Raw genomic sequence first — 21,367 nt, 5'->3', positions numbered from 1 at the left:
CGTTCACTTAATCACATCGAGCCTGCACTTGAGTCAGCACTGTGCGCCATATGGGGTCCTTTGACTAGCATATGTGGGTTGTCCCCCTTCCATAAAATGTTGTAAAACAAAATGTTGAAAGACCGATTCTGATAACCTGTTAAAACAACTTGCGTTTACATTTGCGTTTGCGTTTGCGTTTGCCTTTGACCATGTCACTTGTTTAATGCTATTTACATATCATAATAAACAACGCGGCATATTCGGGAGCATTTAATTAACAATAATTTTCATTTTAATTTGTTGCAATTGCTTTCGACAGCGCTGCGTGCACACACTCTGCCAATGTCGTTGACAACATTGACTTTTATGTTAATGACAGTTCAGTTGGCTGTGATATGTGAACACGAGTCTGTACTATACATATATTACTTATAGCATATACACAAGCACTTGCTGTTGGCAGCCATTTGTCCTGTTAATTTTTCATTAATCCGCATGGCACTTATTGCTGGGCATTAATTCACGTAAAAAGAACACACACACAGACACACACATTCACATTGCTTTCATCGCACTTTTTGCCTTTAAGCCTAATTATAAGTTATGAATATATCATCGAATATTTAAGCGATGGCCAAATGGCCAACTCGAGCCGGCTATAATCATTTTGGGCGCCAATCGATGGCTGTGGTTGATAATTCACTTAAAACACTTCAAGCTTGGCAGGCTTTTTGAGCTTTCTGTAAGTGATGAATTGAGAGTTGATTTTTGCTTTTGATGAAATTCACAAAAGTATGCTATAAAAATTAATATCTATTTTTATTCCACTATTAATTCTTCATTTGGATTACCTTTTTATTAATTTGATCTTCAGTTTTGTATAAATAAATAATAATAGGCTTATTGTCTAACATTTATCCTAACTTGAAACGACATTTTAATTCAACTTCCAATAAAACAAATGAGCACTGCGCACATCAAAATGATAGAAGCGCAGCAACATATAATCCTGCCATTTGGTAGGCAACAGTCTGAAAATAAAATCGAATCAAATAAATTGCATTCTATTTAAAGTTATTGTTCGTTTCTCACCTGAGCAACCAGACGCTGAGCGCAAATATCTTGGGCACATATACCATACGTTCATTCAGCAACACGCCCTTGACAATTTTCTCAGCAACATAAGGTGTGGGCAGACCAGGATAGCTTTTCGAAATGCTACGATGAGAAAACGAAATAAATATTATTGACTATCGAGAGAGTAGTTCAAGCGGTCATGCACAGAAATCAATGAAGCGTGCTCCGAATTAAAAATCTGAAACGTATTTGGTAATGAGCTTGAAATGCCATTGTTATAAGAATTTGTTGAGCAATGTATTGAGTTATTTTGGGGGAATAACAAATGAATTCATTTCCGCAACTGACGAGTTGAATTAACGATTCGGAATAGATTTTTATGATTGTTTTTTGGCTTGCATGAAATACAGATAATACACTTTATTTTATGTCTCTTTCAACTTCTTACCCCGCATCGCTTAGCAGCGGCAAATCTCCGCTGGTTTTCATCAAATAAGCATTTGCAACTGTGGTGCGCACATAATCGCAGTCCGAGAGACGCAGTTCAGCACGCAGAGATTCCATGAAGCCCATAATGCCATACTTGGTGGCAGTATAAATGCCAGCACCTGGCAAAGGCACCAATCCTAACCAAAGAAAATCAAGTTAATCAATACAAATAATTACAAGTAAGAAAGATACAGTCAAGTGTGCTCGACTGTGAGATACCTGCTACCCATGTTTAATGTAAGCAAAACAGTGCGGTATTCATTTTTAAATATACCAATATAGTACAACATTCAAAATTTAGCATAAGGTGCAAAATATACCATAGAGTGCAAAATATACCACATGGTCATAACAAAGTATTGGGATATCTGCCACCCATTTTTAATGAGAGCGAAGAAGTGCGGTATTATTTTTCAACTATAATAAATTAATATATCGCAAAAATACTACAAATGTACTAAAGGTCAAATATGGTATATTGATATACTACATGTAAAATATACCAGAAATGAAAAATATACCAGATTGTCATAACAAAGTATTGAGATACCTGTTACCCATTTTTAATGAAAGCGAAACAATGCGGTATTATTTTTAAAATATACCTAATTAATATGCCGCTAAAATGCTTTAAATATACGAAAGCTTATATTTGGAATATTCATATAGTACAACATTCAAAATATAAAGTAAAAAAAAACCAGATTGTCATAACAAATTTTTCCAATCTCAAAACTTACCAGCCAAGGCATTCACAGCGACCAAATGTCCAGATTTACGTGTTATCATCTTTGGCAAAAATTCCTTGGTAGTCTGTAAAACCATACAAGAAGCTTAACTTCAAAATTGTTCAAACATTGTTTGCGCCTCGTTACTCACCATTATGTAAGAGCCAAGGTTGAGCTGCAGAATAGTGTCGATTTCATCGCTTTTCAGATGCGGTGTCGACGTCATTGGCATCAGCGAAGCATTGTTCACCAGTATTTCAACGGGGCCCAATTCCTTTTCGACTTTGGCAGCCATCAGTTGCAGCTCTCGTGGCGAGGACACATCGTTCTGTGGCATAATAGGCAGGTCGAGTTAACAGATTGCAATTACCCGAACAATTAGTGTGCTTGCTTGCTTTCGCTTACCTTATAGGCCTTGGCAGTGCAACTTGGTATCTTGGTGAGCAATTCGACCGTTTCATAGCAACCCTTTGAGTTGACATCGACAACAGCCACCTTGCAACCTCGTCTTGCCAGCTCCAGGCATATTTCACGTCCCAAACCGCTGCCGCCGCCTGTCACCTGCGGAATGTGCACTAAATTAGTACAAAATTGTATATGCAGACACACATACATACATAGATGGGACATCTTTGCATGTGTTGACCCATAAACATGCGTACATACATATGTACTAATTATTGTTCGGCAAATTAATTGGCTTTATTTGCAAACAATGAACAACTTGCTGACATAAATATTATGCACATTTCATATATACTACAACTACGCTATGCTAATACATGATTTACTACTACAATACAATCGCGTTTTGCCCAGCGAGAATTTATAGTTAAAGATTCGCTGGGCTTATGTAAACATAACGTATACACATTAGTTGCCCATTTACCACAATTGAGTGACTTTTGACCGTAATTAAAATGATGTGACCTCTGTCTGTGAGCAAAGCCGCAAACTGAACTGAATGAACTGAACAACGCACTCACATACTCACTACTCACTACTCAATCCGTGTGCACGTTGTCACATTCAATATTGTGTGTATTCACAGTACATTTTTATGCTAATACTTTCAGTCATAAGAATATTTAATCGGTATGCAATGATGTCAGCTGCCATATATGGAACTAATAAATACAAATATATCTTCATTATTATGCAAGTAAATACAAATATTTAACCAATTGCCAAGTGCAGCGAAGAATCTTGAAGTTGTACTTGAAATACTGATCCAATTTTGTAACAAAACTTGCAAGAAAAGCAAATGAATGTGTCAGCGAGAAAATTGTTATCTTAATCATTACCATATGACTACCTGATTATAAATTTCAATTATAAAAAATAACTAACAAAAAATGTGTGTAATGTGCTATAGAGTAAGCATCTAAGGAGGCAGCTGGCAGCTACATGCATTAGTATCTTTATCTCTACTTTTTTATCAGCGCTGTCTGTTTGTATGGGACGCAAAGCACAAAGCACGAAGCTGTGCAAACGTCATCAGTTTGGGGCAAAGAAAACAAAAGTGAAGTTTCTCAGATCTGTAACAACAAAACAAAACCTGTTTCTACTATAGACTGCGAATATGCGACTGAATATCTGTGTGAACGATCTGCCAACGTTCAGAACAAGCTGCGCTTTAATGACGCATATATACATACAAAACAAACTTACTATATATATCCATATGCGAGATTTGAAAATAAAATTGAAAATACAACAACAACAAAACATAACTGGCACACCTACGTGCATGCAAATGGAATGTAAATTGAAAATCGACAATTTTAATATACGAGCATACCGAGATGCTTATTTAGTTAGTCACATACTTCGATGTAGGCGTCATTTTTTGGGCAGCACTCTTGACCTTGACGTGACCATCAATTGAACGATAAATTATCACTTATCGTTTATTTTTGAGATACTTTTTTTTTGGTTTGCTTTCGCAAGCCAAACTTAGCCAGATTTCAAGCGGCGAATAAACAGAATTGTTGTCATGTAAATATATAAACAATTGATTGTTTATAGAGTCCGCACAGCACAACACAACATAGCATATAGCATAAATATTTGTTTTATTAACAAAATGCTTGGTAAGCAACGCTCTCGAGCCGCACCCAATTCACATCGGAGATGTCACGCGAGAAGTGAGAGGGCAAAACAGGGGGAAAATTCAAAAAGAAAACTGCGTGACGCGACGCTAATGGTTGCAAGTATATATACACAAGTACAAGTACTATCTATATACACATGTCGCGATTTGTTGACAATCTGGTGTATTAACCCCTTTTGCTTTTCAGTCTTACCAGCGCCACTTTGCCTCTCACATCCTTCTCCTTGAGTCCCAGCGAGAACAGATAGTCCAAAAGGTGTTTGAGAAACACACCGAACAAGACGAGTGGCAACAGCAGAAGAAAGAGAATGACTTTCAGATTGAATATGGCGCGTGTCGTTTCATCGTTGCGATTCACCAATGCCGCAGTGGGCGTGGCACTATTGGGCGACACACTAGTCGTTGCCGGGGCACTCGATGTGGTACGTGTGATTGTTGTTGTCGTTGCGGTTTCAACCATTTTCACAAAAGTTGCATTCACAATGCACAAAACAGTTTATGACGTTAACCGACAATAATTTCCTCTTATTATGTCTTATTATTATTTATTTGTTGATTGACTTTTTTTGTTTTTTGCTTTAGTTGCTTAAGCGTTGTTGGCCAACTTATAACGAATACCGCACGTGCGCCAGCTAACCGATATCAAACAATACTGAAACGATACGCACAGCTTACAGCTCAACTCTTCTCCCACTCTTTCTCAACAGCGTAGACAAGCTGCAGATCTCACGTCTTCGCTCTCTCTCTCTCTCACTCACTCACTCTCCAAACGCTCTCTCGTGTCGCCGAATTGTCTTGCCAAGCAACTGCAAAAACGTTCGTTGCAGCACCTCACTCTCTATTTTTATGTGTCTCTCTCTCTCATGTTCAGCTTTTGGTGCTTCAGCTTTTGAGTGGAATCGAATAACTGACATTGCTTTGCACACACTCACAAGTGTGTGTAGTTTCACCTGATGTCTCTTGGATTGACTTGGCTTTATGGGCATTGCACATATGCATAAGTACATATTTACTAATGCTTATATGTATGAACGATTGTGAAAAGTGATTGGCTAACTCTTAAGTTTAATTTCTGATACATCAACTGATAAGTAAAATTTATCTTTAAAAAAAAAGGTGACTGTTTCGCTATGAACACCATTTTTTGTTGTACATCAACTACAGATAAACTGATAAGTAAAATAAGTAAAATGCTTATTTCAAAATATTCATTGATCAATCGAAATTTCTTGGAAGATATCACCTGTTTTCCTACGCAATACAAAACGAGTTTATAGCAATTGCACTGTCTAATAAAAATGTTTTTTTTATTATTTTTATTTAATATACTCGATCTGCATACCAAATTTGGTAGCTACAGTTATTACTTACTACCATATTTCAACTCATCCATTCCTAATAATAAAATACACTTTATGTGCACACAAACTTCCAAAACATATATATTTTATTGTTTACTGTTGAGTAAACCACTCGAAACTTAGTTGAAGTCTTCAGCAACATTTCCTTATTCAGAAATACCTATAGCTACTTTCAAATACCTTATGTAGAATGCCCTCCATCGATGAGCATAAGCAGTGAGCTCTTTTTTCCGATGTGCACTCCACTCAAAAAGTTATGGCAGCAAACCAGTAGCTGAGTATGCTTGAAGAGACCTCAACAAGCCGTATCCAAACCGGCAAGAAGAGAAAGCCGTTAAAATTAAAGCCCCAAACAATCTTGAGACGCCTTATTTGGCACTGCCCTATGTCAATGTATGGCACATACGGACAGGCATGCGAGCATTATGTTTACTCGCTTATAGTAGTATTATTATTAAACGAGTATTCGTACTCGTAATGTGCATGTGGCAGAAGAACGCCTTCCATTACAACATCTGCTTGCTGATCTTTGCCATCTCGCACATGTGCATGCAGATTGAAAGGGAAATGTATGCAATTTGCATTGCCTTTTGCTTTTTTAGCATAGACCTCAAAGCAAAACATGAAAACCCAAGTATAAATATGCATATGAAAATCCAACATATCAGTTTTGACATATTTGCGGCATGCTGCAAGTTCAACGCCAACAGCAGTTGCTCATTTTGCTGCGGTGCATTGACCGTGCACAACTATAAAGTCTATATGGCGACAGAGGGTAATGCATTATGATAGTATTTTATGTGTTATGTACATAGTACATATGATGCATTTATTAGAAAACTTACTCTATGGTATGGTTAAACTTAAGTTTAAAAGCAACGCAGTCGGTCAACAATATTTATACGATAAAAATCAACATATTGTGCTCATTTTAAATACTATGATTGTACAATGTCGCAGGTATTCATTGGATTTGCTTATAACGTAGGTAATTTTTGTGTTCATTTAGAAAATTATGATAGCTTCAGTGCGCATTCTGTAATCAGAGAGAAACATAGTAAGTGACTTGTCAAACAAACATGTAGCATAATATTTACTTTTAAGATTCAACAAATGATTGGCATGTTGACGTAGTTTAACATTCTGTGGACTTCGTAACATTGCGGCTGCTGTCTTCTCAATCATACCCTCGATGCTCTCCACTAGCATATCCTTCTTTGAACACTTCATAACTAGACGATAATTGCCATCATCAGTTCGTGAAACATTCCAGTCTGAGGGAAAAGCCTGAGTATCGCAGCTATCATTGCTTTCATTCTCTTCTTTGACGTCGCGTTGAAGAGTGCGTCGACGCGTCTTTTTGCCACGTTCCTCGTCGACTTCTTCATCGTCCGAGGCACACGACGCTTCCTTGCGCTTGTTGCTCCCCAACTTGCGTTCATCTTCATTGCGATCACGCTTTGGGCACGAGCAAATCTTAACATACAACACCTGCTGGCCTAGTATATCGCCACTGTAAAATAAAGAATAGTATATAAGTTCTACAGACAGAAGTTCCTGCAATTTAATTTAGTTGTTTTATAATTGATATTCTTGAGATTATAGAACTAGGAAGGAATAAGTCCAATCATAATTTATCGTTTACTTGACTTACTTTACGTTTTCCAAACAAAAGAGCAAACAAGTTTCTTTGCGGCCAAAGCATGAATTTTGGCAGGCGAAATTGAAGGCAAGGGTTTGTCGCACATATCCACCGCCTTGATGGCTGGAATGACTCATATTTAAAGGCACTAGAACAGAGTAACGCTCTATAATACTCTTTCCCTGATCTGTTCCGAAATAGGTTGAATTTGGGTTAGCACAGCGTAGAAGACTGCTTCGCTTGCTCATATCGTCCTTGACTGTGAGAATATGCCAATTAATAACTAATTAATCGGATTTTATGTATTAACTCACTTGGATCTGTGCTTAGATGATTCTGACAACGCAACACAGGTTCACTGACATCTTTAACGAAGCAGATAAAGGCTCTTAGATTGAGCGGTTGAAAAGGCATCTTGATTTTGAATTTCACATCTATATTGAAGGTCTTATTCATACGAATATACAACTTGTTCAACGGCACCGAGAACATCCAATGCGACCTGGGCGGCTCCTCCAAAATCAAGCTCAAACAATAATCTCCTTTATTGTGATTTTCAAGCTTTGGCAATGCATTGATCTGTGTTTTGATATCTTGCAGCATCATATCACGCAGTACGGATTGCTGAAATAAATAAAGATATTAAATTAAAACAAACAAATGAAATGACTTGTTAATTTGCCGACCCATTGATTAATGAGTCCAACTGGGAACGCTTGTCAATTAATATTGTGAGGTGTCGTGCTTTTTGGGGAGCAGCCATCAAGATTGTAACAAACAATTAAACATCAATTAATTGTGTGCTACACGCATTACATGGTCAGTAGGTAATCGACACTCGAACGCAATGGGCTTCTTTGGCATTCGACTCTCGAGGAAACCCATTCGAGGCACTGGGCAAATAGTTCACTTTTTGCTCGTTACGCTAATATTTATGTTAACACTGTTTGGACTCTTTGCAAACCGTTTTACGCTGCGCGGTCGCCATCGCTATATATTCTCGAAGAAATATTTGGCATATGCCATGCTAGTAACCGCGATTTTTACCACCATCTATGTGCGTCAAATGTATAAGGATTACACGATGTCGCAGTTAAATCTACGAGATGCTGTCAAATTGTACAGTTATATGAACATTATTGTGGCCATTATTAACTTCATAACCCAAATGATAATGAGCAAAACTGTGGCACGCATGATGAGCGGAGTGCCCCTCTTCGACACCATCGAATCGCTGCCCATTGATGGACGCGTAGTGTTGACATCGGTGATGCTGGCCATGATTAAAGTTTTAGGATTTCCCTTCGTCATGGAGATGGCATTAATAGTGCAACAGAAACGCAATCAGCCGGATTTACGTTGGTCCTGGACTCTCTACACTCTATTTCCCATGGTGATTTCGAATTTCTTAAACAACTGTTACTTCGGTGCCATGATCGTTATTAAGAACATAATACAGGCACTAAATGACCGCCTGAAATTGCAAGTACAGCAGGTAAATCTAATGCAGAACCCGAAGCACAAGGAACTCTATTCGAAATACTATCGCATTCAACGCTTCTGCTCATTGGCCGATGAGCTGGATGTGCTCGCTGCGCAATATAAAATGATATGTTCGCAGAGCACAGATTATATGGCCCTGATGTCGCTTTCGATTGTACTATCGCTGATCTGTCATCTGCTGGGTATTACGGTGGGCGTTTTTAACCAATATTACGCCATTGCAGAGTCGGCTATGGGTAAAAAACCCTATGATGCCTTTGGTGCCTTCATCAATTTGGTGTTTTTGTCAATATCCATTTTGGAAATTGCCCTGCTAACGTACTTAAGCAATGATCTATTATCAGAGACGCAGGCAACAGGAATTATTATACAAGAGATCAATGTGAACGAGGCCGATTGGCGATATCAACGAAGTGTTCATTCATTTTCACTATTAATCATTTCCATTAAGTACAGGATAAAACCAATGGGTCTCTTTGAGATTGACATATCACTGATCAATAGTGTTCTGTCGGCTGTAGCCAGTTTTTCGCTGATTCTTGTTCAATCGGATCTATCGCAACGCCTCAAACGATCGAGAGAAGTCTTACCTGACTGAACTGCATCAAGTTGCCCGACTGCGATGAAAAGATAAAAATATATTAATGATCAATTAACTACAAGAACTTGTGTACTTACATTTAAACCTTGTAGATATGCCAATGGTTCATTTGGCCTGAAAGTAATGTGGTATATTAGTAAAACTCAGCCATATATGGTAACACACATACACACACAAAGTATATAAGATAACATAGATTAAACTAAGGCGAGACACCTGTCGAGGCAAGGTAATTAGCGTACTCACAATTCTTCTGTGTTTTGTTCGGTATTTGCATTTTCCAGATTCGAGTTTGCAGCTTCGAAAATGTCCTGTTCCTCCTCATCAATGCTCAATCTGCGAATATTTCAAAAAAAATTGTAATTGTTTAAAGAATTAAATGCTCAACTGCTATTTGAGCATTTCACATGCACGATCATGCAAGCAAATAATAATATTCCACTTTTACACTCCACAAATGCTTAATACCTTTCTTTTTTCCAAGACATTGGTTCAACAACGTACATACTCTGTTTAAGTAACTAGTAATTGATTATAAATATATTAAATGTATTTATTTACAAAGCGAACTTTTCAAAACGTAAATTATCAAACAAGTGTTTTCTTCTTCTTTATGTTTTAGCAGTCACAAAACGGCAACACAAGCGGCATCAAACAGCTGTTGCTAAGACCGCGCCATTTCGATTCCTTTGAATAGTCGTGCGTCCTATTTTAACCGGTGTGTTGTGTTGATATTTATATTTTATTCAATTAGTATTGTATATATAGTACACATTATAAAATGAATCTACATTTCTATACCTTTATTTTTGTAGAACCAAAATACAAGAAAGAATCGACCAACCGCCACACTTTATTTCAGGGAATTATATTAAAGGGAAATTCAGTTTGTTTTTTCCCTTCTATTGCGGGCTTTTCAAAACATCAAACTCACATCAAATAATAATTTATGTGTATGCATATTTGTAAATTTATAATCCATCCAGTTCCCGTAAATAAATCACGCACAAGATATTGTAAGTTCAATTTATTCAAATAAAATTTTCATTCATTAATACATATATATGTACAAGAGTAGATACATTTATTAATACGGCACTTTAAATAAATAATGTAAAGCAAAGTACTAAATAACGACTACAAACAGACATGGCATAAACATAAATTATAAATAGGCAATAAGTACTAAATATTATACAAAAACTAAAATCAATATATATTAATAAGGTTAAGGTCTAATATTTCTCAATCGACTCATTCTGAGCTTCATTGTTAACCGCTGTATCAGTCGTTAGATCAGAGCTAGAAGACTCTCTCGAATGTCTGTGAAAATCAAAAACATAATTGACTCAGCAAAAAAATAAAACAAAATAAAAACGAATTGATAACATATAATAAATGGGGGGTTCAATTAAAATTGATGACAAGCGAAGAAAATCTGGTGCAATCGAGTAAATTACAAAAATATGGGAAATTTATTGAATTACCTGTAGAATACGTAATGCTGAAGCATGAAGAATATGTCAAATAGCACAGAAAATAAACCAAGGCCAAACTTCGTTGGGTCACCGAATAAAGACGCCCAATCATCTGCAAGTAAATTTTTTGAGAAATAAAACAAAGTGCTTTCGGATCTTCTTACCATAGTTATGCGCATTCAATATCATCTGCAGCATACTCAGAGTTCCGCCAGTGAAATCCAATAAGATATTACCTATACTCCTGCAAAATAATTCGCATTATACTCAAATTTAATTTTGAATAGAAATCAATACGCACCATCCCACAGTACTTTTTCTGCGATAATTCATCAAGGCCTGGGGAATATATTTGATGATTGTTATCGTCAGCTTCACATAGCTGGGGAGATAATGGGAATTAAAGCGAATATATAGTAAGTAAATATAGTAAATTAAAATCACCTGCAGTAGTATAGGAAATCCAGCCAATGAATTACCCCGCCACCAGCCAGTCCACCTGATATGACGATGAACAGAGCAAATATTGCCAATAAACCGAATGCCGTCTTCGAGACGCGTTGCAATCCGCGCTAAATCGCAAGATTAGATATGTTAGATATAGCCATAGAGATTATGCAATCTATTGGTTTTTACCTCATACACATAGCACTGAATGATTGTGATGCTTGTGGCAAACATAGCGTGCAATGAGAAAACGACATCGTTTAACAATACAGGATTTACGCCATGAGGATGTCGCTCCTCGTACTCATCCTGCAGCCCGGTGATGAAATACAAGCCACAATTGAACATGCTGTAGAGCGTAAAGCCAACAATGTTGAGGGCTATGAAATCAAAATTCAAACCCTCCACCGATTTGCGGCGATAGTTGATCCATATTTGCGGATAAAACGAAACCGACCATGCAACAAAATAAATCCAGCCGAACACAATTGAGGTGTAAATAATGGCTTCAGACTTGGCAACAACAACACGCACAAACAAATCGCTCGTGCTGCAAAAATCGAAAAGGGCATCATTAAGTGATAAGTCAATCAATTGGGAATTTCATTCATTACTCACATCCAACTTTCGCTGGGATTACTGCTGGCGGTGATCTCGACATTACCTGCATGACGACCGGTTACAGTGATGATTTGACTGAACGAACTGCCCGCTTGATAGACAAATGACTCGGGATCCAAATCCAAGTAGTCCTCATGTTGTTTGATCAACTGTACATTGGCATTTACTCCAATATTGTTACTACAAGTGGTTATAATTAGTTTGTCAAGTACCTATTGATAGTGGAATTAAGTTCGAACTTACCTAGCATAAATCTCAAAAGTTTTATTGCCATTCAGCAATACCGTCAGATCATGAGTATCAACAGTGAAGCCTTGACTAACTTGCGCCTTGACGTATCCCACTGTTTAATAAAATATTTATATTTACTATTAGGCACTTGAACAATCTTATTGACAATTTAGAAGACTTACCCGTGGCAACAAAAGCAAGTGCTTGCAGCAAATAAAAGCTCAAGCAACGAGCCATATTTTGCAGCTATAACTTATTCGCAGCACCTGTAAATAAGTGAACTCTAGTTTAATTAATCATTACAGCTGTGTTCTTCAAACAAGTATTAAAAATAGCAATTTTTAAAAAACATTAAACTTATAAACTTTAATGAAACTTTTAGGTATATACTCGCTTAAGTAAATGTGGTGAAATAATTACGAATAACTAGTTTTACACCTAGGCTTGAATTAATTTACGCAGTCAGTATTGGGAATACCCCAGAGAATTATCTAGTGAGATGTGAATGTTGGAATGCAGATAACCAAAGTCAACTGGGTATAATAAGGTACTATAATAAAACACTTTAAAGCCATGCGAAGACGTCGTACTTTGAGTTAACAATGAATTGCGGAATTGCCAATTTTAAGTGGGTCTATTTAAAAGTGAATCACTTGACGCAATTGATTTGGCTTTACAGCCGCAGCAATCAATGAAAATGTGTTGTAAAAATTTACTGCAATCTATGGAAGTTTGCGACAGTTCAATATAGCACAATTACGCATGCGTTCGAGAATTTATACATATGTACATATGTTATATAGTTAAATCTATTTGCAACGAGTTGATTGAACCACTTAACTTATATTATTCTTGCACAATTAAAATATGAATAATTCTTTGAAATAAGCATATTTCAAAATACTTTTTTATTTTGAATCAGCACTTTAGTTAGTGCTAAGAATAATTTTAATATTATTTTCTGTTTTATTGGGTTGCCCAAAAAGTAATTGCGGATTTTTTAAAAGAAAGTAAATGCATTTTTAATCAAACTTAGAATGAACTTTAATCAAATATATAATTTCCATTTTGTTCGATAACCTTTTGCCATATTCCCGGCAAATTTTGTATTCCACGCACATAGAACTTCTGGCCTTTATCTGCCAAAAACTGAACCAAGTGCGATTTTATAGCCTCATCATTGCCGAAAGTTTTACCATTTAAGGAGTTCTGCAAAGATCGAAATAAATGGTAGTCTGATGGTGCAAGGTCAGGGCTATATGGTGGATGCATCAAAACTTCCCAGCCAAGCTGTCCCAGTTTTTGCCGGGTCATCAAAGATGTGTGTGGTCTGGCGTTGTCATGATGGAAAATGACACCTTTACGATTGATCAATTCTGGCCGTTTCTCGTTGATGGCTGCATTCAATTTGCCCAGTTGTTGACAGTAAACATCCGAATTAATCGTTTGGTTCCTTGGAAGCAGCTCAAAATATACCACACCCTTCCAATCCCATGGCTCATCTTTAAGTGAAAAATCTCCAGAACTGAATTTGCGAAACCAATTTTGACACTGTCTTTCTTTTAAGGCTTTATCACCATACACATCTCGTAACTTTTTAGCAACTCTCAAACAAAATTAGGCGCACTTTTTTTCTAAAGCAAGCTAATAGTAATAATAATTACAGAGTCACAAGCAGTTAAAAAAATTATAAACGCCGACTATATGAAAAATCCGCAATTACTTTTTGGGCAACCCAATAATTAAAGAATTTATATATTTTATTGTAAAACATAAAAAGTTCCTAAAATCAATCTTAGCTCTAAATATAGAGATAAAAATATGACCAATTATTTTAAAAATTTCAATTATTTTAAAAATCAGTTAATTTTTTTTATAAATTCAACCATCAATTATTTTTAATAATAAGCTAAAACAGCTTATGTTTTTTTCACTGTAAATTGTGTCGCACGTGACTTTTTATCGCCAGAGAATTACGCCTATATACTTTTTAAATTAATCGCAAATTAAAATAAAATAAGAGAAAAGGGAAAAAACCAGCTTAGAACTCAGATTTGTTGATAACAGCTTCAAAACAATTTCTGCACATTTATGACTCAAGCACACAACACTTTGATGAGTACTATAATGTTTGCACTTCAATTGTAAATATGCAATCTAACAACCTGATGTCGCTTGTCAACTAGAACTATGTTTGTATATACATACATATGTAGAACTCGAGTACCTACGGATAATTGCTCTAGATAAAAATTCGCAACGACCTTTTCGGGTTCGAACAAATGTCCCATTCAATGTTACAATTTGTAATTAAGGCGAGCTTTTGCTTTTGTTCTCTCTTTGCACTCACAAGCCTAACTCACGACTAACTTCAACAGGTCGCATGCAAGCGAGTACACTCGCATTCGAATACGAATATGAGTGTGAGTGCGAGTGCGAGTTCGAATGCGTATCAGTGTGATATCAAAAGGCGTTTTGTATGCCAGCAAGTGAGCACTTGAAGTTATATTGTCGCTGTTCTAGAAGTTGGGCCGCCTTGACTATGACTTGCTCGCGGCCAATAAATAATAACAAGCTTTTTGAATGTTTTGTTGCTGTTGGTCTGCTCATTCAGGTAATCGTTTATAGCGTAACGAATGACGGGGCAAAATCAAAAAGAACAGTGTAAACTATAAAAATAAAAACGAAGAAAATACAGAAATAAGTATACGACATCCTCCAGAGCATTGAGCTTATCTTGGCTGCTGATAATGCTAATCGAGTTATTTCAATTGCCATAAATTGGGCGATTCAGACGCCGACAAACGCGTCGCGATTGATACAATAACAACAACAACATCAGCAACAATTGGAAATCCGATTAATCTGCACATAATTGTCACATTTTCTGAGCATTGTGAAAATTATAACCGGTCATAAATACTGGATGAATGAATTCCGCAAAACTCTGACAGTTGACAACATGGTTAACTCACAAAGTTTGTAATTGATCTTCTTGCACTGGTTTTAGATTTCAGCTTTATAAAGTACTTGATAGTTATTCAATAGTTTTTATAAAGTTCTCACGTTAATTAGCTGATACTCTAACATTGATAGAATATTAATTAAATAGATTTTCACACACATTAAATAGTTCATAACCAAGCACTTTTAAAGCTCAAGTGTATTATGTAAAACGTGTAAAACACTTAAATAAATCAACAAAACAAACATATGTGAAACTATGTAAGCACATTCACGTTTCAACTCTTTTCTTCAGCTCGGAGTTTTGCCAATTGTATAAATAAACGATAAATAATTCAGCACATAAAACCGATATATTGAAGAGTCTCATGCAGCCGGATTAGAACTTTCACTTGGAAAGCACTGAAAACATCCGCACAGCCAAAAACATTCCAACACAACATCGATAGTAAAAAATAACCATAGACAACAGAGTCGAGTCGAGCCGAATCGAACTGAATTGAATTGAACTGAACTGAAGAGAGGCGAATAAAAGTGTTCGAACTGCCCTCTTGAGATCAAGATGTTTGCGCATCAATAAACTAAAGTATCTCTCATTACTGTGTAAAAGAACGTGTGGACTAACAATTAACGCAGCCGGAGCTTAACTGTCTCTGTTTCTTGCTTAAATGTTTTAACGATAGTGACAACGAGACGTCTGTCAAGATACTGAGCCCCAACTGCACAGCGTCAACGCTTATAAATGAAGTCCACGAACGCTGCTTGGCTTTATTATTACTGCTGTTGCCGCTCATGTTGTTGCTGCTGCTGTTGCTGCTGCTGGTGTTGGTGTTGTCTTTGCGACGCGACCGACAAGCTCTGCTCTATCTTGGTTTCGATTGTAGCTTTTGTTTTTGCAATTCATAGTTGAATTGAGTTGGATACGTATCGCATGTACTTATCGAGAGTGCGGTACTTCGTCTCTGCTATAAATAATCATGTGAGAAATGCCGGCATCTGATTGCCTTCGATGAGTTTGTTGATTTTCGTCAAACTCAAACTCATACTTAAAAAACAATTGTCTGCATTTTACACTAACTATAACATGATTTTGTTTCTTTTCACTTCGCTCTTAAATGCAAAAATAAATTGTTGTTAAATGTTTACAGTTTAAATGGTTTCAAACACTTGTGCTTATTTGCGTTTGCAGTCGCTAATCTTTGAAATGCTCTTAAGATTAATTAAATAATAAAAACGTTGTATACTAAAGCTTACCTCTCAGATCTTTGCCCATAAAAAAGTTCAATTATTTTTGTAAATTCTGAAAAGTAATTTAATAGGCGCGCACACAAATACAGAAGCCGCAAACTCACAATAAATAAAATTCAAGTAGGATAAAACTAAAGTTTTAAATAATAATACATCAGTATGTATGTCCATACATAAATAAATCGTCATGTCACATGCAAGTCGCAATTGAGAAAATATATAGTCGATAAATGATCGTGGGCCATTCTTCCAAACGTTCCGAGAGTCATGATTAAAATTGTGCATAGCTTTAAAGTCAAATTATATCACAGTTTACAAAACTGACACCACAACAGAACATTACAAAAATGACATTAATAAATAATAATAATGATAATAATAAATAAATTAGATATATTGTGCTGAGTGGCGTATGCGGCGTATGAGTGTTTTGGGCAAAGGCACAGGATACTTCATGTATTTACGATGTATTCCAGATCGTTCTTATTGCTGATTATTGTGACCGGCACGTCGATTCTTCTCGAGTATTAAAGCGCGACTGCAAATAAAAGAAGAGAATAGCTACAGAACAGGTTGCAATTGAAACCGAATAAACTCACCGATAGCGCTCATAGAAGCCAACGATTGTGCCCAGCTCTTGCTTGAAGAGACGCACCAACATGCTATCGAAACCTTCTAGTTCTGGCAAACTAAACATATTAAACTGCAACAGATGATCCTTTGACGAGTCCGCTTCTGAGTACACAGCCAACCATTTGGGTATCTCCTCCAGCAGATACGGATTCGCTGGCACCAATGCATTATGCGTATGCGATGGCGGTGCATATGCCTCTGGTCTGATTGCTTTCGGCGGCTCTGCTGATGTCGTATACACATAATAGGATGTCAGACATGGATGCTGACGTTGACACTGGCCCGTATACTGATTTTCATAGTATGTGCCATGCAGCTTAGACACCACACGGCGCCAGCCAACGGGCAAACCCTCGCGTTCCAACGGATGATTCCAGTGAGTGGTGTGCGCATTATGATCGATGTAGTACTTGCGACCATGCAACGTATACTGTGTGGCCCAGCCAGGCGGCAGTGGCAGCTCCTCGCTCTCGTTGAGCGACTGCTGTGATGAGACCTTTTGCAATGCACCATTGCCATTGTTGTCGCCAGCAGCAGCGGCAGTTGAAGTGCTCGATGCTGGCGGCGTCAAAGGTGGCGCATAAAGCGATTGAACTGAGGCAGAGGCACCGCGCACGCTGCCAACGCTGCCGTCGCGTCCACTAACTCGCAGCGAACCAGTCGACGGCACTGCCAAATGCTGGTGATGATGATGGTGCGGCGTTGCTGAAAGCGTGGCCGACGATGCTGTTGTATTGCTATAGATGGGCGATTCGGAGCGTTGTGATTGTGTAACACGCATCGAGGAAACGCGATAGGGATTTTCGTAAATGGGATACGAATCGCTGGAGTAGCTACCAAGCATATGAGCAGCCAACTGTTGCTGCTGCTGCTGTTGTTGTTGGTGATGTTGCTGCTGCTGTTCCAACGGTGATCTAGATCACAAAGAAGACATTATAGACAAGTCAAATTGGTATTCGATAACTTTACCTTGTCTGTGGATAGCGTGGCTGATGCTCCTTGGCTGGCTCGAAGCGCAGCATCGATCCATAGGTCGATGGATGCTGTTGCAGTGGTTGATGCTGGTGCAAGTGTTGTTGCTGCTGTTGTTGTTGTAGTTGCTGCTGTTGCTGCGGCAAGGCAAAATGCGCTGGCGATGGAGGTCGCCTTGGTATTTGCATCATATTAGCATAAGAGGCATTCAACAGTCCCTGATCCGAATCGTAGCTGGTATTTGCCACATGCGGCGGCGGAAGCGAGTGCTTTTGCGAAGAGTAACTACGCTGAAATCCCCTTGTTGGAGTCTGCAGCAGCGGCGACGATTGCTGGCGTCGCATACGATCAATTTGCTCAATGTTCACATAGTTGCTGCTGCTGCTGTTGCTGCTGCCAGCACGAAACTGATTCACAGAAGAGGTGGGAACAGGCTGATGCACATGCTGACTATTATTGTTGTTGAGGGGCAGCTGGCTTTGCGCGCGCCGCGCATGATAGTAATCCGGTTGGGCATCGTTGCAGGAATAAGTGTTGCGACTGGAGCTCGAGCTGCGGGGTTTAAACTCGCAGCTGGGGGAGCTGCTGGCGCAGCGTTGCAACGATTTCTTTTTGGCACGTTGATGTTGATCCGAATAGGAGGTCCACACATTAATCACCGGTATCTCGGGTGGAGTGTCCTTCTTCACATACTTGCCCACGACGCCCTCTTTGTGTGCCTGCGATTTTTCCTTGCTCCGGCGCGAGAGCATCGTCGGTTTTCGATTGCACAGCAAAATTGTTAAATAGTTCATGCAAGTCGGCAACTTTCGTTTACCTTTACGCTTGCAAATTGCACTTCCGTTTCGTTCCGTGTCGTTTAATAATAACAGTATTTTGATTATTATTCGTCTTTTATTTTCATTATTATTCATGCATTTTTACTGCTCTGCGGACTGCCGTATACAGTGTGACCAACAAATTTAACATTTCCAAAAACCTTATTTTAACATCTAAAATATACCAAGAAATGACAACTGTAACATTGCTGATCACATTGAGCGTTCCACTCATTCACAATGCCAGTGGAGCGAATTTGGTAGAAATAAATTGTAATCATAAAAATTACGTCTCAGAATGCACTTTAACAATACTATTTTTAATGCTTATTTTAGTATTATTGATTAAAATGCTTACAGCATTCTCAAATAAAATTCTTATTGGCCAAATGTTCAATTGGTACTTTACCGCCAAAGTAATTTTGCACATCTTTTACAACACTATAACTTAGCAATTTTTCACAAAAGCACTGCCTTTACAGCTGACGACTCAAACATAAATAAATACAATAAACAAATTAAACAAAATATTTCAAGATGACCACCGACGAAAGAAACTTTCGATCGAGTTACTATGAGAAGGTTGGCTGTTTCAGCGTCGAGGAGGTGAAATCCCTAAACAAGTTGTTACAAGATGACATTCGCAATGTGACTAAACTGAAGCACTTCGTCCACAATTACACTGTTCCAGCACTGCAAAGGCATTTGCTTTGGTGTCTCATCATGGGCATAATGCCGCTGCATAAAAGCAATACCGAGTACGTGCGAGAACAACGACGCCAGGTTTATGAAGATCTACTACGCGCTGTTACGGTGATGCGCTGCTTGGATTCATCGGATTCCTGTAAATCCAAGGAGATGGTGCTGCATAAAATGTGGTTGCTGGAGAACAATCGATTGCATAGCAATGTTCGAGCGGATGACAATCAATTTATAGAGATTGTGCGCGCACTGCTGCAGATATTTGACGATGATGTAGACACCTATTGGATGGCCAAGGAGTTCTATCAGTACACTCGTGAATTAAAGAAGGAATGCACCAAGCTTAAGGAGCTAACGCAAGCCCTGCTCAAGCGCGAAGACAAGGAATTATTCGAGTGAGTTTCCAAGAAAAATTGTACAACAATCAAGTAATAATTGTGTTTGCAGTCGATTGGATAAGCTGGGGTTGTTTGGCGAGAGCTCTGAACTGCTAGACAACTGGTATACAACATGTTTTGCCGGTGTTATCTGCGAAACAGTATTGGTGAAGATCTGGGACAAAATTTGTGGCGGCGATAAGAAGATAGTCGTTTTCCTCTTTGTCGAGCTGGTGAAGAACATCAGATCACTGATACGTGATAAGAATTCCCTAGACGAAGTCAAAGCTGCCGTTGAAAAGGTAAGAAAATTACAAGCCACATCTAAGGAATAACCTAAACTCCACTGTCTACTTCTTTAGGTCAAAGATCTGGATGGACTGATAGTTAATAAAGCCATAAAATCATGGCAAAGCAATAATGGTGAACTTAAATACGCGCATTGAGTTAAACGATTAAGTAGCTGTAGTATTAGAAGTGTATTTTGTTGTAGAGTGTACTAAATATATTTAAAGACAACGTCCTTCTTGTCGGCCACCGTCTGGAGCTCCAGCGTAACAGGACATTGCATCCAATATGACAACAACTCCTCCGTGTAGCCAATGAGGAAGTACATCTTTCGTGGACTAATCGCCTGACGAATGATGGCGGCAATACGGATGGTATTGTGCTGTCGCTTAATGATGATCTCGGAGCAGACCAATGCATGCCATGTGCCAGTTATAAACTTTCGCAGGAACACATCCTCAATAGCTGTTTGAGACGGACGCAGCGAATCCTTCAGCGTGGCTACACATAGGTTAAGTTTAATTCAATAAATAACACGAATGGTAGATTTACATGTGTTCCAAGAGTTCCATGATTTGCGATGTCCAATGAAATGCGGAGGATTTGCCATTTCATAGGTAAGTGGCCGGTCCCGCTTTGTGGTTATGCGGTAACGTCCAGATTGCACGCGACAACAAACGGCGCTGGTGTGTATTGCGGATTTGTTGCTCAGCTGCGCCTCAGCTATGGGCAACAACGAGCCGCTAGCCTATTCACAATTTATGCATATAGTATCGCATTTTTTTCAAATCATTTTTATTTACCTTTTTCAAGAAATTCATTGTTTTTCACGACTAACACTCAGAACTACGACTGGCAGCTGTGTTGCGGCTAAACAGCTGTTATCTGTGACGTAACTTGGTAAAAGTGAACGGTTCGACAAGGTATGACCGCATGCTACTAAACGATAGATGCAGTTATGAGGTTTATACAGGTAGCTCTTGTTTTTGACTGATTTTTTAAAAATGTATTTAAACCAGAAACGAATTCAGTTAATTTTTAGTTTGTTCTCAGTTTGAATAAATAAAATAAGTTAATGAAACTAAAATTCTT

The 21,367-nt window shown here is 38.1% G+C and overlaps 7 protein-coding genes across 8 annotated transcripts; 2 read left to right on the top strand and 5 right to left on the bottom strand.

The window, feature by feature from the left end:
• Nucleotides 1-826: 826 nt before the first annotated feature.
• Nucleotides 827-5,044, bottom strand: LOC132786637 (short-chain dehydrogenase/reductase family 16C member 6). Its single transcript, XM_060793214.1, has 7 exons — nucleotides 4,583-5,044; nucleotides 2,682-2,837; nucleotides 2,428-2,604; nucleotides 2,289-2,361; nucleotides 1,508-1,685; nucleotides 1,075-1,200; nucleotides 827-1,013 (listed from the first exon to the last, which is right to left on the bottom strand). Exons 1-7 carry the CDS (start codon nucleotides 4,847-4,849, stop codon nucleotides 920-922), a joined length of 1,071 nt encoding a protein of 356 aa, XP_060649197.1. The 5' UTR covers nucleotides 4,850-5,044; the 3' UTR covers nucleotides 827-919.
• Nucleotides 5,045-6,558: 1,514 nt separating this feature from the next.
• On the bottom strand, nucleotides 6,559-10,112 carry LOC132786723 (cellular tumor antigen p53). The gene is made up of 8 exons (XM_060793340.1): nucleotides 9,965-10,112; nucleotides 9,743-9,832; nucleotides 9,574-9,610; nucleotides 9,486-9,512; nucleotides 7,707-8,016; nucleotides 7,405-7,651; nucleotides 6,848-7,263; nucleotides 6,559-6,786 (listed from the first exon to the last, which is right to left on the bottom strand). Exons 1-8 carry the CDS (start codon nucleotides 10,000-10,002, stop codon nucleotides 6,764-6,766), a joined length of 1,188 nt encoding a protein of 395 aa, XP_060649323.1. The 5' UTR covers nucleotides 10,003-10,112; the 3' UTR covers nucleotides 6,559-6,763.
• Nucleotides 8,240-9,472, top strand: LOC132787674 (putative gustatory receptor 94a; the record flags this gene model as incomplete). The annotated part of the gene is made up of 1 exon (XM_060794906.1): nucleotides 8,240-9,472. A coding segment is annotated over exon 1 (1,233 nt), but the record flags the coding sequence as incomplete, so codon positions are not given.
• Nucleotides 10,113-10,563: 451 nt separating the features above from the next.
• Nucleotides 10,564-15,966, bottom strand: LOC132787737 (cystinosin homolog). The gene is made up of 10 exons (XM_060795020.1): nucleotides 15,863-15,966; nucleotides 12,456-12,539; nucleotides 12,286-12,385; nucleotides 12,040-12,222; nucleotides 11,611-11,971; nucleotides 11,419-11,546; nucleotides 11,276-11,356; nucleotides 11,139-11,218; nucleotides 10,984-11,086; nucleotides 10,564-10,819 (listed from the first exon to the last, which is right to left on the bottom strand). The coding sequence occupies exons 2-10, from the start codon at nucleotides 12,508-12,510 to the stop codon at nucleotides 10,732-10,734; spliced, it is 1,179 nt and encodes a 392-aa protein (XP_060651003.1). The 5' UTR covers nucleotides 12,511-12,539; nucleotides 15,863-15,966; the 3' UTR covers nucleotides 10,564-10,731.
• An 886-nt stretch (nucleotides 15,967-16,852) lies between these two features.
• Nucleotides 16,853-19,067, bottom strand: LOC132787736 (scaffold protein salvador). Its single transcript, XM_060795019.1, has 3 exons — nucleotides 18,088-19,067; nucleotides 17,085-18,032; nucleotides 16,853-17,023 (listed from the first exon to the last, which is right to left on the bottom strand). The coding sequence occupies exons 1-3, from the start codon at nucleotides 19,002-19,004 to the stop codon at nucleotides 16,969-16,971; spliced, it is 1,920 nt and encodes a 639-aa protein (XP_060651002.1). The 5' UTR covers nucleotides 19,005-19,067; the 3' UTR covers nucleotides 16,853-16,968.
• Nucleotides 19,068-19,204: 137 nt separating this feature from the next.
• On the top strand, nucleotides 19,205-20,490 carry LOC132787739 (TBC1 domain family member 7). 2 transcript variants are annotated; one of them, XM_060795023.1, is made up of 4 exons: nucleotides 19,205-19,324; nucleotides 19,391-20,005; nucleotides 20,058-20,289; nucleotides 20,350-20,490. In XM_060795023.1, the coding sequence occupies exons 2-4, from the start codon at nucleotides 19,446-19,448 to the stop codon at nucleotides 20,431-20,433; spliced, it is 876 nt and encodes a 291-aa protein (XP_060651006.1). In that variant the 5' UTR covers nucleotides 19,205-19,324; nucleotides 19,391-19,445; the 3' UTR covers nucleotides 20,434-20,490. The 2 variants fall into 2 exon arrangements, with proteins under 2 accessions (XP_060651006.1, XP_060651005.1); XM_060795022.1 differs by lacking the exon at nucleotides 19,205-19,324 and having other exon boundaries at nucleotides 19,361-20,005.
• Nucleotides 20,452-21,322, bottom strand: LOC132787740 (small ribosomal subunit protein uS3m). The gene is made up of 3 exons (XM_060795024.1): nucleotides 21,079-21,322; nucleotides 20,828-21,023; nucleotides 20,452-20,776 (listed from the first exon to the last, which is right to left on the bottom strand). Exons 1-3 carry the CDS (start codon nucleotides 21,094-21,096, stop codon nucleotides 20,487-20,489), a joined length of 504 nt encoding a protein of 167 aa, XP_060651007.1. The 5' UTR covers nucleotides 21,097-21,322; the 3' UTR covers nucleotides 20,452-20,486.
• Between the last annotated feature and the right edge of the window lie 45 nt (nucleotides 21,323-21,367).

The sequence above is a fragment of the Drosophila nasuta genome, chromosome 2R (genome assembly GCF_023558535.2).
Source record: "Drosophila nasuta strain 15112-1781.00 chromosome 2R, ASM2355853v1, whole genome shotgun sequence".
Lineage (NCBI taxonomy): Eukaryota > Metazoa > Arthropoda > Insecta > Diptera > Drosophilidae > Drosophila > Drosophila nasuta.
This window is presented reverse-complemented; position numbering and strand designations above follow the sequence as displayed.

What these genes read in the sequence shown, in the direction of transcription:
- LOC132787737 (XM_060795020.1), bottom strand. Translation starts at nt 12,510, where the DNA reads ATGGCTCGTTGCTTGAGCTTTTATTTGCTGCAAGCACTTGCTTTTGTT. An exon ending in ACTTGCTTTTGTTGCCACGG is followed by an intron (nt 12,386 to 12,455) that starts GTAAGTCTTCTA and finishes TTTATTAAACAG; the next exon opens with TGGGATACGTCAAGGCGCAA. An exon ending in AGAAAAAGTACTGTGGGATG is followed by an intron (nt 11,219 to 11,275) that starts GTGCGTATTGAT and finishes ATTATTTTGCAG; the next exon opens with GAGTATAGGTAATATCTTAT.
- LOC132786723 (XM_060793340.1), bottom strand. Translation starts at nt 10,002, where the DNA reads ATGTACGTTGTTGAACCAATGTCTTGGAAAAAAGAAAG. An exon ending in TCATCTAAGCACAGATCCAA is followed by an intron (nt 7,652 to 7,706) that starts GTGAGTTAATAC and finishes ATATTCTCACAG; the next exon opens with TCAAGGACGATATGAGCAAG. An exon ending in TTTTGTTTGGAAAACGTAAA is followed by an intron (nt 7,264 to 7,404) that starts GTAAGTCAAGTA and finishes TTTATTTTACAG; the next exon opens with TGGCGATATACTAGGCCAGC.
- LOC132786637 (XM_060793214.1), bottom strand. Translation starts at nt 4,849, where the DNA reads ATGGTTGAAACCGCAACGACAACAACAATCACACGTACCACATCGAGT. An exon ending in ACCTTGGCTCTTACATAATG is followed by an intron (nt 2,362 to 2,427) that starts GTGAGTAACGAG and finishes ATGGTTTTACAG; the next exon opens with ACTACCAAGGAATTTTTGCC. An exon ending in CCGCTGCTAAGCGATGCGGG is followed by an intron (nt 1,201 to 1,507) that starts GTAAGAAGTTGA and finishes TTCTCATCGTAG; the next exon opens with CATTTCGAAAAGCTATCCTG.
- LOC132787739 (XM_060795023.1), top strand. Translation starts at nt 19,446, where the DNA reads ATGACCACCGACGAAAGAAACTTTCGATCGAGTTACTATGAGAAGGTT. An exon ending in GAAGACAAGGAATTATTCGA is followed by an intron (nt 20,006 to 20,057) that starts GTGAGTTTCCAA and finishes TTGTGTTTGCAG; the next exon opens with TCGATTGGATAAGCTGGGGT. An exon ending in TCAAAGCTGCCGTTGAAAAG is followed by an intron (nt 20,290 to 20,349) that starts GTAAGAAAATTA and finishes CTACTTCTTTAG; the next exon opens with GTCAAAGATCTGGATGGACT.
- LOC132787740 (XM_060795024.1), bottom strand. An exon ending in ATGGAACTCTTGGAACACAT is followed by an intron (nt 20,777 to 20,827) that starts GTAAATCTACCA and finishes ACCTATGTGTAG; the next exon opens with CCACGCTGAAGGATTCGCTG.
- LOC132787736 (XM_060795019.1), bottom strand. Translation starts at nt 19,004, where the DNA reads ATGAATAATAATGAAAATAAAAGACGAATAATAATCAAAATACTGTTA. An exon ending in CCACGCTATCCACAGACAAG is followed by an intron (nt 18,033 to 18,087) that starts GTAAAGTTATCG and finishes TTTGTGATCTAG; the next exon opens with ATCACCGTTGGAACAGCAGC. An exon ending in GGCTTCTATGAGCGCTATCG is followed by an intron (nt 17,024 to 17,084) that starts GTGAGTTTATTC and finishes TTTTATTTGCAG; the next exon opens with TCGCGCTTTAATACTCGAGA.